The 16,902-nt window shown below is 37.3% G+C and overlaps 1 protein-coding gene across 1 annotated transcript in view; it reads left to right on the top strand.

Annotated features, from left to right (window-relative positions):
* Window positions 1–16,902, top strand: part of DROSHA (drosha ribonuclease III) — a 95,651-nt gene that overhangs the window by 58,024 nt on the left and 20,725 nt on the right. The window contains exons 18-21 of the mRNA XM_053466048.1: window positions 916–1,054; window positions 1,886–1,946; window positions 2,639–2,698; window positions 9,574–9,673. Coding sequence (XP_053322023.1) covers window positions 916–1,054; window positions 1,886–1,946; window positions 2,639–2,698; window positions 9,574–9,673 — 360 coding nt within the window. The remainder of the gene's footprint in view (window positions 1–915; window positions 1,055–1,885; window positions 1,947–2,638; window positions 2,699–9,573; window positions 9,674–16,902) is intronic.

The raw sequence follows: 16,902 nt of genomic DNA on the forward strand, positions 1-16,902 counted from the left end.
CCAGAGTGGTGTATGGGTGAGTTATAGTGGTGTATGGGGGTTATTATGAATTTTTAGGGCATATAGGGGGTATAAGGCATATGGATATTAGGCATATCAGGGAGGCATAAACATATCAGGGGGTAAAAGGTATATCAGGGGGCTCAGTTGCATATCACTGGCATATAAGGAGTATAAGGCATATCAGGGGGCACAGTGGAATCTGGCATATAAGAGGTATAAGGCATATATGGGGGCAGAGTGGCAAGCTGGGGGTCAGATGTGCATAACTGGGGCAGTTTGGTAAATAAAAAAATTTAAACAAGGCTTTTTTCTCAGTTTTTATTAAATATGAAAAATAGTTAACATATGAATTAATATTTACTAATAACTTTGTATTAAAACCTAGGTTGAGAAACACTGTGTTTGGGTTCTTGTAGTTTTTTTTATTATGTCAGTAAAATAAGAAGGTGAATAGAGAGGCCATTGCAATAAAGAGATGAAAGTGTAAATTGTACGTTTTTTATTGCAATTTTTCTTCAATTTAAAATAATGTATTTTTTTATCCGATTAATCGATTAATCGAAAAAATAATCGGCCAACTAATCGATTATTAAAATAATCGTTAGTTGCAGCCCTATATATATATATATATATATATATATATATATATATATTTAATATTTATTTATTTGTTACTTTTAGTGATCCACAATAGTTTTCCATATTTGGATAATTCTCTATTATCCGTGTCCGTGTTGTATTTTAACATCCTATAGGGCACTCTTGCTCTTCTCTAATGTCCTTGGGGATGTTGAAATATATATATCCAGTGTACGTCTTGCTCCCACACGTACACGTAGATGTACATTTTGAATGCCAGATGTAATTGTTTAAGATGTTGCGACTGCCATAACCTTGCCGTTGGTATTTCAGCTGGCCATGACGCATCCAAGCCACCACTTAAATTTCGGGATGAATCCTGACCATGCCCGCAACTCGCTTTCCAATTGTGGTATAAGGCAGCCGAAATACGGTGATAGAAAAGTCCACCATATGTACATGCGGAAAAAAGGTATGTCCTTTTGTGCATCCATAACGACGCTGTTCACTGCACAATGCAGCCTACATTACACTAGGGCTTTGGCGCACCATAGACTGAATATAGTGCTCTGCAACTGGTATTACTGCATTACTAGCGTGCATTTACTTTTTACATTGTGAATAATCTGTGTTAGTGGCTTTCTAGCGCTTGGCAAAAAAACACCCAGTCTCTAACCAAAAGCTGGCAGAGGATCCTGGGAGTTATTCATTAACAACTGAAGACTCTGCTGCCCTGCCACTGCAGCAGACTGAATGAAATCTTAAAATGATAACCTAATCTTTTACCGGGCTTTGCTAGGGACGTTTAATGCAAGTTTATGTCCACCAGCCTTTCAGCCTTGGGAATTTTATTTATCTCATGAATTCTCCCCACATTCCTTTCCAGTGCTTGACTGCAATACAAAAAAAAAAAGAAAGGAAAGCGAGTGCATCGATTCTGTAATTATTTGTTGAAAATCTGGCCTGGCCGTAATTATGGCTTTTGTTGCCCTTGTCCAAATGAATTTGTAGCCAAGCAATTTATACGTTTTTGAAGCGCATTGTATAAAATGATAGGATTAAGCAGATGTAATTGGTGCTCGTGTTAACTATAGTAAAGGATCAGAGTTGAGCTGTAAATCCCAGGCTATTTAGTTTTTTACAAGCATATGATGAGAAAATGCTCTTATATTTTTATGAGCGCAGGCTCCTGAACACTATTGATTTAAGCCACCGCCAATGTGTTTTTCAATGAACTTTTCCCCACGGATTTATAACCACTTGATTTATCATTTATGGCCTTTTTTATTTTGCATGGATGCAGGGATAAATACATTGATAAACATTATGTCTCGTCTGGGGCAAGACGATCCAACCCCTTCAAGGTAAGAATCATTTCGCCTTTGCTACATACTTGCAAATTGCTTAATTTGACCATATTTCAAAACTCCCTTGTGTGCCTTTTGGAGCTGATTTTCAATTTTATTTATTATTTGGCCAAACCGGGTAATTAATTGAAGTGCTTAGAGTCGTGAAAGTGCTATAGCGGAGTCGATGCTATTTCATTAGGTTCCAGACGAGGACTGCGTGTGGCATTAAGCAGACTTTTGTGGAAAGTTGAAATCGCAGCAAAGGAAAGTCGCTGAAATATGTTCTTTGCTGCTTGGAATTAAAACTATTCATTGTGCGTTCTTTGTTGTTGTCCAGTGCCTAATATCCACCACAGTTCATAAAATGGATCCATAAAGACGCATGCTGTGAACTGAACTAATTCGTAAATCCTGCGTACCCACAGTTTGACGATCAATGCGATATTCTCTTTGCGCCCAATAGCTGTCCTCAAAAATGTACTTTTAAGCATTATTTTTATCAGATGTACTTAAAATTGCTGGTGGTACCAGCATGATTTCACTTTTTTTTTTGTGTGTGCTTTCTTTTATGCGTATCTGCTTTAGAGGGAACAAAAGTGTTTAACATTTTAAATGCAGTGTACGTTTGGGGGGTTCAAAAGAGAACAGAGCACTTGTTTTCTGTCTTAGTCTTCAGTAAAGATACTGACTGAGCTTTTTCTTTGCAGAATAAACCACAACGAGCGTCTGGAGTTTTTAGGAGATGCAGTCGTTGAGTTTTTAACAAGGTAACAAATCTTCAGTTATGCCCAAAAGCCCTGGTTTCTTTACTTAACTTGCCCCCCTTTTCTATAATACACTCTTATGTATACAAATGAGAAGACAGAGTACATGAAAGCACCATTTTTGCCCCTTGTATATAACTCCACTTTGAATCAAAGATGAATGTTCAAAAGTTTGGGGTCACTTTCATGCAAAACAAGGACATTTCTAGCATAATGACATATTACATCTAACAATCGCAAAAGGGTTTTCTAATGATCAATTAGCCTTTTTAAACGTAAACTTGGATTGGCGAACACAGGAGTGATGGTGACTGATAAATGTTCTCTGTACGCCTATTCCATTAATATTCCATTAACCCCTTTAGGACAATGGGCGGTCCCAAAACCCATTGAAAACAATGCATTTTGAGTTTAAGGGGTTAAGCATCAGCTACAATAGCCATTAGCAACGTCTGCGCTGTATTTCTGATCCATTTGATGTTACCCCAAACTTTTGAACCACACACACACACACACACACACACACACACACACACACACACACACACACACACACACACACACGATAGATAATCAAATAATAAGCATTTGATATGTTATGTGTTTGTGGGTTCATTTTAATATACATATTGGTTGTGGCTCAACATTATCCGTATATCTATATCATTGTACAGCCCTGAACATGCCACCCATGCCACGTCATGCAAGATAAAATCCTTCGGCTGTGTAACATCATCTGCAGCGTTTCTTTTAGCTCAGTTGCTGCATTTAGGATTTGTTGAATAGCTTCCCTTTTCTAGTAGGCAGACTAACCTTGGAAGGCAGAGTATGAAATATGACGACGCATGCAATACTTTGGGCTTTTTTTTTTGTTTGCTTCTGATATATAACCAATAAACAAGTACTGCAAAAAAATTTCTAAAGTGCAGTTTTAGGGCTGATTTATGAGGCATTTCTTAAAGAATCGTAGTAGCAACCTGGGGAGAAAAAAAAGTAGTTTTAATGTCAATATTTCTCTTTAATAAGATGCCAAGCGGGGATTTTACAGTGAAGAATTAAAGTGCGAAGTTATTTCTAAAAGGAACGCAAACTTGATTTCAACTTCTAAATAATGCCAGTACGCAATGCCGTTTTATTTCTTTTCCTTTCAAACATTCATTCAACAAAGAAATTGCATCCCTTTTCTTTTCTTGTAACTTATTGTACCCCAGGCTTACGCTCAGCACGTTAGGGCAGAAATATCAGCAAAGATGCCATCCTAGCAATAAATGTAAGCTTTTTTTTCTCCTAATAGCATACGTTGAGATGTTTTAGATGTATTTTTGAGAAATAGTAGTTTCTGGCAGGTAAAAAAAAAATTCTGCCCTTTAGTCCTACCCGTCATCCCCCCCCAACCTTTCTTAACCTTTATTTAGATCATTGCCCTCGTTGAGCATAATGTCTCATCTGCCATTAATATTAACATTAACACACTGCTCCTTATGCAGGAACGCCAATCCACTTATTTGAAAAAGGAAGTCTAAAAGGGTTAATTTTTTTGACAATATCATATAGAAAGATGGAAAAAAATATATATATTCTTGCACCACTTTTAGCTGTAGCACTGGCCGCATTCAATTAGATGCTGCTTTTGTGTCACCCATTCATTGATATATAACATATTCCCGTTGTCTTCACGGCTCAAGTAGAGGCAAAAATGGCAGATCATGGGTTAGACCGTGGAGCTGCAGGCATCAAAGGACAAGGTCTTCTTCATTATGCCCACAGGACAAAAAAAAAAGAAATTGAATTAAAAAATAAGGCAGACGCTCTTTTCCCCCCTGCTGCTAAGAGCAGGAGTGTGTTGTGTTTAAAACTGGCCGCCGGTGTACTCTGCCTTTTGATGAATGCAGAGCATGCCTCTGCGCTTAGAACTTGTAACATCGCTCTTTAGATACGTGGCTTCCTTTTGAAGTCTTTCACAGTGCTGATGGGCTCAAAATGTAAGATTACAGAGTGAAATCCAGCGTGACTGTCGCGTGGAAATCCCGTTATTTATTTATTATTTGATTTCCTCCCCCTCACAGAGGGGGGATCAGCTTGCCCGGGAACAGATCCGCAGCTCTTCGAGCCTTGGGTCCCAATTTGTGGGAAGAAGGCCGATTGTTTGGAAGTGTTTGTCACTCCTTTCCTTTTGCCGTGACTTATCTCTGATCTTGTATTTCCTAACCTGAAGTGAAAAGCTTGTTTACAAGTGAGATTAGTTTTATGGGAATACGCATCGGCGGGGATTAGAAGGCAGAAAAGCCTTGTGTGTGCATGATGGGCTCGTTGAGGTTTAATTCATCTTGCCCGGAGACTCTGCAATTACCTTTTTGAAACATTCATAAAACTTGCTAATAAATAAATTAGCTGCTGTCTCCCCCCCTTGTAACGAGCGACAGTCTTAACGGCGGTTTCAATAATCGGAATAAATGCTGCATACCCAAATGAACGGTTTCTGATATTGGCTTTTTACAACTATTTCATTTAATTGTAACGTTTTATTTTTTTTAGGATAGTTTATTTTAAAGCGTATATTACACACAAACATATATAAAAGGGATAGCAATTTGGAGGATTTTTTTTCCTTTTCATTTTATGATGTATATAAACTGTCTGAATGGGTTTTATATTTGAACAAAAAAGAAACGCTTGAATAGCTTTTTATTATTTTCTTTAGCACAGCGCATAATGTTAATAGTCCCCAAATTGTATTTTTATTTTTTAATGCATGTCGAACTCCGTTTTGAATGGACTCCAGTGCATTTTTTCTGTATTCCCACAGTATTAGGTATTTCAGGTAGAACATTGGACTTCATATGACTTCATGTCGTATGCATGGTGCCAATCCCCGGCACTGCTGCCCTAGGTCTAGTATTGAACTGCTGAATCCTATTAAATGTATTAATATTTACTAAAAGCGTAAGGAATTCTTAAATATTTATATATATATCGTGTTTCTATTTGTATACACATATATACGATTGCATTCCTTTGTCACGGTGACACTTTCATAAAGCCCTCCGGTGTATTCGCCACGGTAGTAGGTAATGAATAAAGGCTACACTGAGTGCTTCTTGATTTGGAGCATGTGCCTGTCTATTGCGCTTCTGAAATTTATTAACAAAATCACCAAAGCAGCACAGTTGGAAGCAGCCGACTGCTTGGTCTCAATGGTCTAATGCCTCAACTGAAAAGTAAATTCCTTAAAGGGAATCTATCAAGAAACATTTGTGGTTATTTTGTACTTGAAAGACCAAGTGTTATTTTTATTTGAAATGTAAGACGCATCCTAAACTGCTTTGGGGAGAAAGCTATGTACGGGGATGCAGCCCTTGATTTCAAAATAGGGACAGATAATAGGGACAGCTCTTCCATATGCAGAGTTGATGCATAACAATTTGGGGGGTATCATTTGGTTGTTTTGACCAATTCCTCATTCTTTTATCAAACTATTTTATAAAGTCATGTCTGTGTTAGGACACACACATATACACATAGACATACACGCATACACACACACACCAGCAAGGCAAATTGTAAAGGAAATCCATGTAGAGATTCTTAAGTTATTGGTGTGTTTTTTTTTTTTCTCATTTAACTCCACCCCTAGCTGCCGCTACTCAAAGCAGTGAGTATACTGCGGTATGCTTGTTGCACATGCTCAGTAGACTTCTCATTCTTCATCCATTAAAGTTGCAGCAGCCAATCACAAGAATGTTGTTTGAACACTGGTGTTCGTATGTGACACGTAATTGGCTGCTTCTTATTGACTTAAGTAGAAGTGCTGATCAGCATATGCAAGAAGCTTACATAGTAATGCTTCCTGGTTTAGCTAGGAACAGCCAAAGGAGACAGGAGTTCCATTTTCCATGCAAAATGGACTACAATTTGCATATAAAGTGGGTAATTGGTTGCTCCTTTAAGTAATCTCACACGTTAATGGTCTCACACGTTAATGGCAATTTCAGCCCTTCTTGTGGAGGAATTTCACTGGTGTTGGCTCTTGGTAATAGAGAATGAAATCAGAGTGCTAAAATGTTCAGCTTTCATGCAAGCTCCCTCTTTAGCAAATAGCCCCGTGAGTATTCAGACAAGCTAATAGGTAGTTAAAATTTCATGAAGGACTTTTTGCGAATTGTATAAATATGCAACATATTTATATAAATATTAATTTGTGGTCTTTACAAATAGTAGATATTCTGATTAGCTGATTACCAGGTGCTGCAGTGATCCCCATGAAAAAGTGAATTATATCATAGATACCCTGGAATATGTCAACATTAGCTCAGGTTTTAATGCAGACTCTGTTTTGGGGTGTTTCTGACAATTTGGAGAATGCCTTTCCGTGACAGATGCTCTTAAAATCTCCCATTTTACTTGTTTCCACTTGCACTCGGTTGGTGAATATTGGCATAAATGTTTAGCACGCTGCTGAATCTTCAAATCCCAGTTTCTAATAGTCCTCAGCTGGAGCTGCTGTGTGTTTGGAGTACCAGCTCTGCATCTTGCTGTGCGGCATGTGGATTCTGACAAGATGTTCTATCCATCCAAGAAAACATCTTCCTGCTAGCGTCTTAAAGCCATGATACTTAGAAATAGCCGCTATTAACTCAGAACAATCGGAACAACAGATATTTTGTGCCAAAAAAAATGTATGTATATGTCACATACATTTCACATATTTCCACTGTGTCTAATTTGACAGGGACTTCCATTGCCTTTGATGTAAACCTTATGTAGTGCTGGACTAGTTCTGTATTTAGAAATACAACTTGGTGAAACAATACTGATAATAATGTTTTGCATTTTTCATGAATAGAATGACTTTTTTTCTATTGCATTTTGCATTTTCTGCATGGACTGAACACTCTGTTGGTCCCATAGTATTGCAAGTGTAATTAGAAATTATTTGTTGACCATTCCATTAAAATTATTTAACAAAATAAAATTATCCACAAACTTTTGAAAAACTGATATAGAACAATGAAAAGGGTATCACAGGAGACGAGTTTGAGACCATCAAATGAGCCAAGATATAACTTGGGTGCATGTCAGCGCCTAGAATTCATACTGTATTGGAAACTAGGCACAGTTTGAATTCGATGTTTTGTTGTGTTTGTGTGTCTGTGTGTATATATGAAAGAGCAGATATTAGATTTAGCAATTGACACGCTTTGTATTGAAAGACAAAATTCTGTCAATACTTGGCAGCACAAATGAAAATAATAATCATGTTATCTCTAGCACCATTCAGCTTGTTTATGGTAACGTTTGATTTTTTTTTTTCTCTCAACTCGTCCCAGCTTTAATGAATTCATCATAGTTCTCACTCACGTTGCAATGATTGGACCGCAATGTCTGTAACAGCCACATCTTCATATGAATTAGGCATTCTCTTTGTTAAAATGAGAAATCCAACTTGCCTATTACAAGTTGATTAACAAGGGTACTTATGTTACAGCAGCAGTTGTCGGCCTATTGTCCAAACAGTTTATATACTATATTTATATATATATATATATATATATATATATATATATATAACATCATGACCGCTGACAGGTGAAGTCAATAACACTGATAATCTTGTTATCATTGCATCTCTCAGTGAGTGATATTGGGAAGCAAATTAATTTTTTGTCATCAAAGTTGATGTGGTAGAAGCAGGAAACATGGGTGAGTGTAAGGATCTGAGCAACTTTGACAAGCGAAAAAAATTTGATGGCTAGACGACTAGGTCAGAGCATCTCCAAAACTGCAGCTCTTGTGAGTTGTTCCCAGTCTGCATCGGTCAGTACCTATCAAAAGTGGTCCAAGGAAAGAAAAGCTGCGATTCGTCGACAGATCATTAATGCACTTGTGGAGCGAAGGCTGGCCAATGTGGTCATCTCCAACAGATGAGCTACTGTAGCTCAAATTGCTTAAAAAGTTAATGTTGGTTCTTATAGACTCGTGTCAGAACACACAGCGCGTCTCCATCCTAAACCTTGTCCACTGCTGAAATCGCCTGAAATGGGCACGTGAGCATAAGAACTGGGCCACGGAGCAATGGAAGAAGGTGGCCTGATTTGATGAATCATGTTTCCTTTTAAACCTCGTGGATGGCCGTGTATGTGGCTTACCTGGAGACAGGTCCGTACTTACAGTATATGGCACCCAGGGCAGATTGTGTATGTGGCACCCCCTATTTTAAAATGTAAGACACCCACGGAAAAAAATGATAGCAAGGATATTTGTTTCACAAATTTGTGAACTGCATGCCAACTGGAAATCTGAGAAAATAAATTAACCTATAAGTAAACAGATATGGTACAGCATAACTACCATCACCATTGATGGTGGTACAGCGTAACCCCCTAACTATATACTGAGCCAGACATTGATGGTAGTGTAGCATATCCCCATCACTATAGCCAGACATTAACGTGGTAGGCCCCTGAAGCAGCCTGCCTGTGCTACCCCTGCCCCTGAAGCAGCCTGCCTGTGCCACCCCTACCCCTGAAGCAGCTTGCCTGCACCACCCCTGCCCCTTTAACAGCCTGTCTGTCCCATTGCTACCCTAAACTCTAATAACATTCATTCATACACTCATTCATTCATCTTAAAATATATCATAGCCATGTTACCAAAAAATATAGGTTTTCTAAAAAGCTCACACATTTTATTTTTAAATATCAGAACAAATGGGGTTTGTTGATAACTTATGCCTTTTGATACTGTTTGAAGTTCAATTTTTAGGAGTTCACCGGAAATGGACCTATAATGAATAATAATAATCTTTATACCAAGTCTTAGCATACATTTATCATTAATCCAGAAAATGACATTTGTTTTTTCTTTATTTGTTTGATTAGTGTCCACCTATACTACCTTTTCCCCAACCTGGAAGAAGGGGGTTTAGCGACATACCGTACAGCAATTGTACAGAACCAACACCTCGCTCTTCTGGCTAAGGTATGGAAAGCTTGAAAGTTTGATTTAAAATTGTTGATTTCCTCTTTAACCTTCACTTTGCCTCCCATCTGCTCTCCAAAATGCATTATTCACTCAACATAATGACAGCTGCTACTCTTTTGTAAGCTCTATTTAGTGCATGAAAGCCAAAAAGCAACTTTTCTCTATCGTGTTATTTAATATCCGCAGATTCTTTTTTTTTTTTTTTTTTTTTAAATCGACTCATCTACGTTTTAGTGCTTTCACAATCTAGGTACTCTCTTGTTGAAAGAACTGAGTGAGGGGAATGTGCAACTGAATTGTTGGTTCTTAGGAATGAATTAAATCCAATATTCTTTTTCCTTGAATATCTGCTTAGCTAGTAAGCTGTGCATCACCCTTTTTTGTGTCCAAAACACATACATGCATTGTTTGGCTCATGATCCAAAATCATGGGATGCATTCAATTTTTTGAAAGTATTCTTTGTTTTAAGTAGTTCTTTCTCTTACCTTCAGCTGCAAAGTTTCTATGCGGCTAATAGGCGTTATATAACTTTGTGTGTGTCTCAAACAATACTGTTCTTCACCTAAAACCCAAAAATTTCACAGTGTACTGATTCTAGGCAGACCTATGCATGTAAAGTAATGCCACTTTTAGCTATCTTACCCTATGTTACATGGGCTTCCTTTGTTTCATATGTACCACGTTATACATAGCTTTTGGTGTGGCAAAGGCTGTAACTGTAGTTCTATCCTTTTGTAGCTTACTGACCCTACAACCAGCATTTTACATCCAAATGCATATGCCAACCAGCTTACAACCCCCCTCCGCTTGTATTTTGGTCCTCACACGAATGTGAAAGGTCGTTTCTTGTGTTTCGAAGGCTGAAACACTCAAACACAACACTATATTTATATTTTAACCATTACTGGGTTGTTGGCTACAACGTTTTTTTCCCTCATACTTCTACTGGAAGGAGGTCAAGATGTTAAACCTCTATTTTTATTCTTATTAGCGTTTTTTTTTTTTTTTTTTTTTTTTTTTTTTTTCATATTCAAACACTGTCAGGATAACTGACAGAGAGGAGACAGGACTTACAATGTTCTATTCCGTCCTTCGTCAGCAAGGACCACTGTTTTGCGGACTGCACAGACCATATGTCATTGTGGCGCAGTTAACATACAAGGTGATCTAATTTAACCTCCTCCTAAAAGGAAAAAAACATTCCGTTCACATATTAGACAACCCTCAATTACAGTGTTCCATTTACACTTTCAACTCCTGAGTGCCACACGCGTTTCCAGTCTCTAACAGAAGTTCATTACAGGTTACGGAGTTGACGAGTTTTTGTTTACTTTGTGCTGTTCTCTCCGAAAAGGGCAAATTGTAACTTCACAAAAATCTACAATCGCACAATTTCCAAAAGTACTTTCATTTGGTAGGGGCACAGAATTCTTCTTAGAAAGCCAGACACCTACACAGTTCATTTGGATTTGATGCCCCCGCATTTCTGAATGCAAATTAAGAAAAAAGTGGGGAACGTTTAATCGGTACAGGGAAGATCGACTTCTATTACTCGAATTTTAAGCCACTGTTATGACAGATTAGTGTGGCTTTCCAGGGACTTCACTTGAATACATCCACTTCACTTTGGGTAGAGACCAGAACTTAAATGGTATCATCAGCAAATTCTAATAAAATATTTAGTACTGTCAGAAACGAAGAACATTTTAAAAGCTGCGTTTCGAATTTAGTTGAAGTTCACATCCATTCTGGTTTAGAGCTGCATTTTTTTTCTTTACTTTTGTCCTCATGCATATCTGTATTTATGTGCTTTACATTTAATCTTTTTTTTTACTGCGTATGAAATTGAAAAGAGCAAATCGGCGATGAAACATACAGAAGAAGGGGTTTTTTAAGGCATCCCCTTAAATTACCAGCCCAGGAGCCCAATTCCCGTACAATGAAGATAGCAATAGTATTTAAACGTTTGGACTTTAACATTGGTAATATTAGTTCTCTGGTTAACACAGTAAGATGCATAAATCGATTAAAAGTTTTTCTTTAATGTTGTTTTTCTACTTATAGAGGCCATATGCATGCAACTCAAATTAGTCTTTTGTTACTTTATAACATCTTCTAAATGACATTGAAAAACAGAAATTTGCCAGTGCTCCATGTAACATTCCTTTTTATAGAATCAAGGAGAAGGAAAGCAATATACCGTATGCATCGTGCAGATGGAATTGTTTCTGGATCTTTTCTGCATCGTAGATGTATTTGCCTCCTTACATAACGGACCACTTGCCAGAGATAACAAATGGTTGCCTGTCACTGCATTGTTACATTTGCGTAGCCTTGCACTCATAAATAAGCATATAATGGAACAAAACAAAGAAATAGGAATAACTGTTTCACTGTACTTAAGATCCATACAAAGCACATGGCTTAGCAAATAATAGGAAACCATGTCCTCCTCTGCATAACAAGAATACCCCTTTCTTTTTTTTTAACCATTAAGATTTTTACTAATGTTTTTTTTTTTGGTTTTTTTTTTTTAGCACTTTGACTGCTTTATGGTTTTGTATTCATATTTGCTGGTTTTACTGGAAACCTCTGATTCTTACTCTACCCATTCAATTATATATTTTAGATTTTGTCTGCCCAGCAATTCTGTTCTTATGTTAGACATCTAACTGGCTTTCGCCACTACAATCCATTCTGAACCGTTCTGTCTGGCTAATAATGTTCTTATTCTATTCCTCTTCATCTGTGCCAGTTCCTCTGCTGGCTCCCGTACCCTCCAGAATGAAAACTGCACCCACTATATCTCTTCTTGTAGGAGATATTTTGTTGGTACCTTTATGAACATGCAAACCTAGCATAACAATTGTGGGAAAAGTAAAGTTTAGAAACAGTAATCTGCGCCTTCAGTTAGTTGCCCTGTAATTGCTAGAGAAATATGAAATGTTTCCACAATAAAATGTATCCTGCTGTTTCTATTCTATGAGCGCCGAAAGCTTCCTGTGTATGAGTATCACAGTGATGCATTATATAAAATCTAAAAGACACATATCTGTACATTAGGTTGTGATATATTATATGTTATATTACGGAGATGACACATGGCAGACATTATTAAAGTTACCGGACTTACCGAAGGACACTATTATTTAAACGAATACTTATAATAATTCCTCTCTTAAGATGTGTTAGAAACAAATCATTCTATTGCCTTTACAAAAGGACCAATAGACAAATTGTAATGGTTATGTTATAAAGAAACACACATATACACTTGGCCCTTACACAAGCATGCTTTATATGCGCACACACACACACACACACACACACACACACACACACACACACACACACACACACACACACACACACACACACACACACACACACACACACGTATTCATACTTACCCTTAAGCACAAATACCCTACAATACATTTGCCCTTACACAGACACGCTTGCCATAACATACAAACCTTCCTTTCAAAACACACGCAATCTCTCTCTCATTTCTTTTTCTCTGTCCCTTTACTCTTCTTTTCTTCCATTTTCTCTTCTTTCTCACTCTTTCTTTTCTGTCAGTCTCTTCCCCCTTTTTCTCCCTTTCTGATTTTAACCACTTGTTATCCTTTGTTGGGGGTGCGCAAGGTCTCCTCCTTGCAGTCTTTTTCAAAGTGTAAGGGAGCTCTTTGTAACCAGTTTACTTTGTAAGTGCCTACTGAAATCAATGCGAGCACATGGGGTCTCATTAGACCCCCTCTTGGAACTCTTACTGAGCCAGTGCTGGAGCTGACTGGCAGTTATGTCACAGCAGATGTGTGAAAAGCGTATAGCTTGGGGCGGGAAATGATTTCTAATAATTAAAGGGACACTCGGTTCAATTATTTGTAATATTGCGAGGGAAGCCATCACCTGTCTTGACTTTCACTTCTAACACTGCAAGGTATACTGTAGCTGTTTTAAGAATAAGAGCATTTAATTTGGTACACATATATTAAAAAAAAATTGTGTCTTTGTGTACTTAAAGACGACGTAATGACTATAAATAATATATATATATATATATACACACACCATAATGAACGTATACAGATTCATCCAGCATTTTTTCCAGTTTGTAATCATCTCCTCAGAATAATACAAGTTGTAGAACCTTATTGTTAACCATGTATATAATATAGCATTTAAGTGGCTCAGAATTAAAATGTCAGTTGTCATGGTATTACCTGTTTCGGCCTTCAAAGATTTCACCCGAGAAAAGCCCTTTATGAAGCGTTTCGTTTATTGTTAGGCACCACGCTTTACATAATAATACTTGACATGATTTTTACGCATTACGTGATTGTAAATTGTGCTATTTTATTGCCGTTTATAATGTAGTTAATGCATCGCTACACGCAAAAGAAAAAAAAAATATATATACTGAATCCTCATAAATGTTTTAAGACTCGTTAGCAGTGAAAGGATCTGAAAAGCTGGATTATAAATTGCCTTTTGCTGTTTTTTTTATTTTATTTTTTTGTCGAGCATTCAGGTTTTTCTGTGGGGAACACGCTCGTTACACGTACCCCGGAATCAATGCACATGAATATCAGGATTGCACTTCAAAATCCAATATTTGTTTTCTCTTTGTGTGCGCGCACATATATTGGCATTTATGTTTTGTATTAACATAAATGGACTCAGCATTTCCATCATGGATCAAAACAGTTGTTTTTTCGTATATATATATATATTTTTTTAAATTATTTTATGTATTTTAGGTATGTTTCTTTTCCGTCTCCAAGTACTTAGACGGCATGCAAACAGCTCTGCGGAATATGATGGTGCTATATAAATCAATAATTAGTAATAATGCACTAAACATTTTGCGTCTTGAAGAATACGTTGTGTTGGACAGGTGATCTTGCTTTACACAGACCTCTTGCTTCAGCTTAATAGCGGTGATAAAAAGTACTAAAAAAATGAAAAAAAAAAGCTAAAATCCAAAGGTTCCTTAAGGAGCAGGACTCTCTCCACCTAATGTATGGGTTTGTCTTAGTCTGTCTATTCTCATCTTGTCATACCCTTGAATATATGTATTGTATTAGGCGCTAAATTGTTGGCGCTATATAAATAAAAGGTAATAATAATGAGCAAAAAGACCCCTCACACACACACTCACTAATGTGGCTGCTCAAGGAATGTTGTACTTGGATATAACAGCTAAAGAAAATACGTAAAGGTTCCAGGTTTTAATCCTCTCCTACCCTTTTTTTTTTTTTTTGCAATAAAATGCAAAATAGCATTTCAAACCTTTTCTGACAATGCATGTGACAGTTGTGGCTATTTTAAACACATCTGATTGCTTAATTTGATAAGAAAATCTGTAAAAGCTTTACGTTCTGGCATTTGCGGCTTCAAAAATGTCACAGTCGTTAGGACAGAATAAATTTGTATGTATAGATCTTTTTCTTTCTCTTTTTTTAATACTCTAATTTAATCATGAAGAAGAAAAAAATATCTAAACCAACTCGAGCTGTTTTACAGATGAGAAACCAATCAGCGATAATGTAAAAAGAAAAAGAGTCGTACATTAACTACTTTCTTTTGCTTTTAACCTTTACATTTTTTACGCCGATGAATATATTCTTGTTACTGGAAGAAAGTAACAGGGTTTTTTTTTTTTAATAAAAAAAAAATGAGATCAAAGTACGCTTGTGCTGGTTTTGAAACCCAAAAAGCTACACGACAAGCAGTTATTTAACGTATCTTACAGTACAAGACATTTCAGATATGCCAATAAATATTTTATCACTCTGAATGTTAACAACTGCATTGAACTATTCCATTGCATTCAATTGGCAGTTCTATTTCGGGTAGAGGGAAAGGGAAGGTTTAACCCAGTAGTTACCAACGTTGTTCTGTCTAATAGTATAAGAAGAACAGATTGTTCCGTTCCTTGATACTGTCTGTGTTGACAGCATGTCCAAATAGTTATAGAAATGCGTTTGGTTCCTTTTGTGTTTATTAAGGGACTGCCGTTTAATCACACCCCGCATTGTATAATATGTATTTGTTAATGGCAGGTTTAATATAAATACTGGAATATAACAGGGCGAAGCAACCCCAGCCACTTCTTTAGATTAGCAGCCTCGTGCTCCTACCCCAAATAGTCACCTGGCTCAGTGTCATGAGAGTCCTAGCCAGTTGCTGTACTGCCAGAGTTTGGCTTTAAAATCAAGTTGTTGAATAGTCCACAGGGGAACAGCTGATGGCTAGCTGAGCTTCATGGGAGTTGTAGATCCATGGATGCTTAAAATGTCATGGGTTGCTTTCCTCTGATTAAGCCCCCAGTGCCTGTGCTTTATTCTCTGTACTTTTAGAACAGTGCCGCTGAGCCTGTCATAAATACTGAATTTATTATGTAGGTGTTTAATTTAAAAGGAGCAATGAGCCTTAACATGAAAAGTCAAAGCACTTAACAAAAAGCGTAAGTACATTTTAAGCGAAGTTACATTTTAAGCTTTTCAATTCGGTATTTTCTCTAATGCTCTAACCTGCATTGAACCCCTGTGACAGCCTTACCCAGCACTCGGAGAAACTGCTGGATGGCAAATCAAAAATCTAAAACCTCAACATCGTGTGTTTGTGATTTAATGTATGATTTGTTATATTTTTTTTTATGTATATGAAGGCTTGCTTGTTGATTAGATAAAGCAGATCTTTCGGCTTTTCCATATAAATATAACTGTGTATATAGTAAGGGAACAGCCATCTGAACGTCCTGCTCATCGTTATTTTCCCTACTGTTGAGTTAATGATCTTCTCTTGGTGGAAGCTGATGTTCCCACAACTTTTGTTATGGCTGGGAATGAAGAAAGCAGATGAAACTAATATTCCAAGCTTGCAACCTTTCGCCATAGATCTTAGCTTCCCCAAGGTAAAAAAGATTGATTGGAAAACGAAAAGCACATGTTGTAGGAAGATACGTGGTCAGCGGGGCAGGCTCAGATTTAGGGTAGATCCTTCTCAACAGCTGCCAGGGGAAAGCACCAAGGCTGCAAAAGAGCACAGGTCTCTCCACTATGGATTCCTTTATTTGTTTTTAAAGTTTGCAAACCACCTAATGTTGGGGATATGACATCATATCTCAGAACAGGTCACCACGTGGTGGACAGATGGCAAAGGGTGAACCACCTGTGGCTACGCAGGTCTTCACCTGTGTCACACTGTGGCAGGTGCA

The sequence above is a fragment of the Spea bombifrons genome, chromosome 5 (assembly GCF_027358695.1).
Source record: "Spea bombifrons isolate aSpeBom1 chromosome 5, aSpeBom1.2.pri, whole genome shotgun sequence".
NCBI classification, from domain to species: domain Eukaryota; kingdom Metazoa; phylum Chordata; class Amphibia; order Anura; family Pelobatidae; genus Spea; species Spea bombifrons.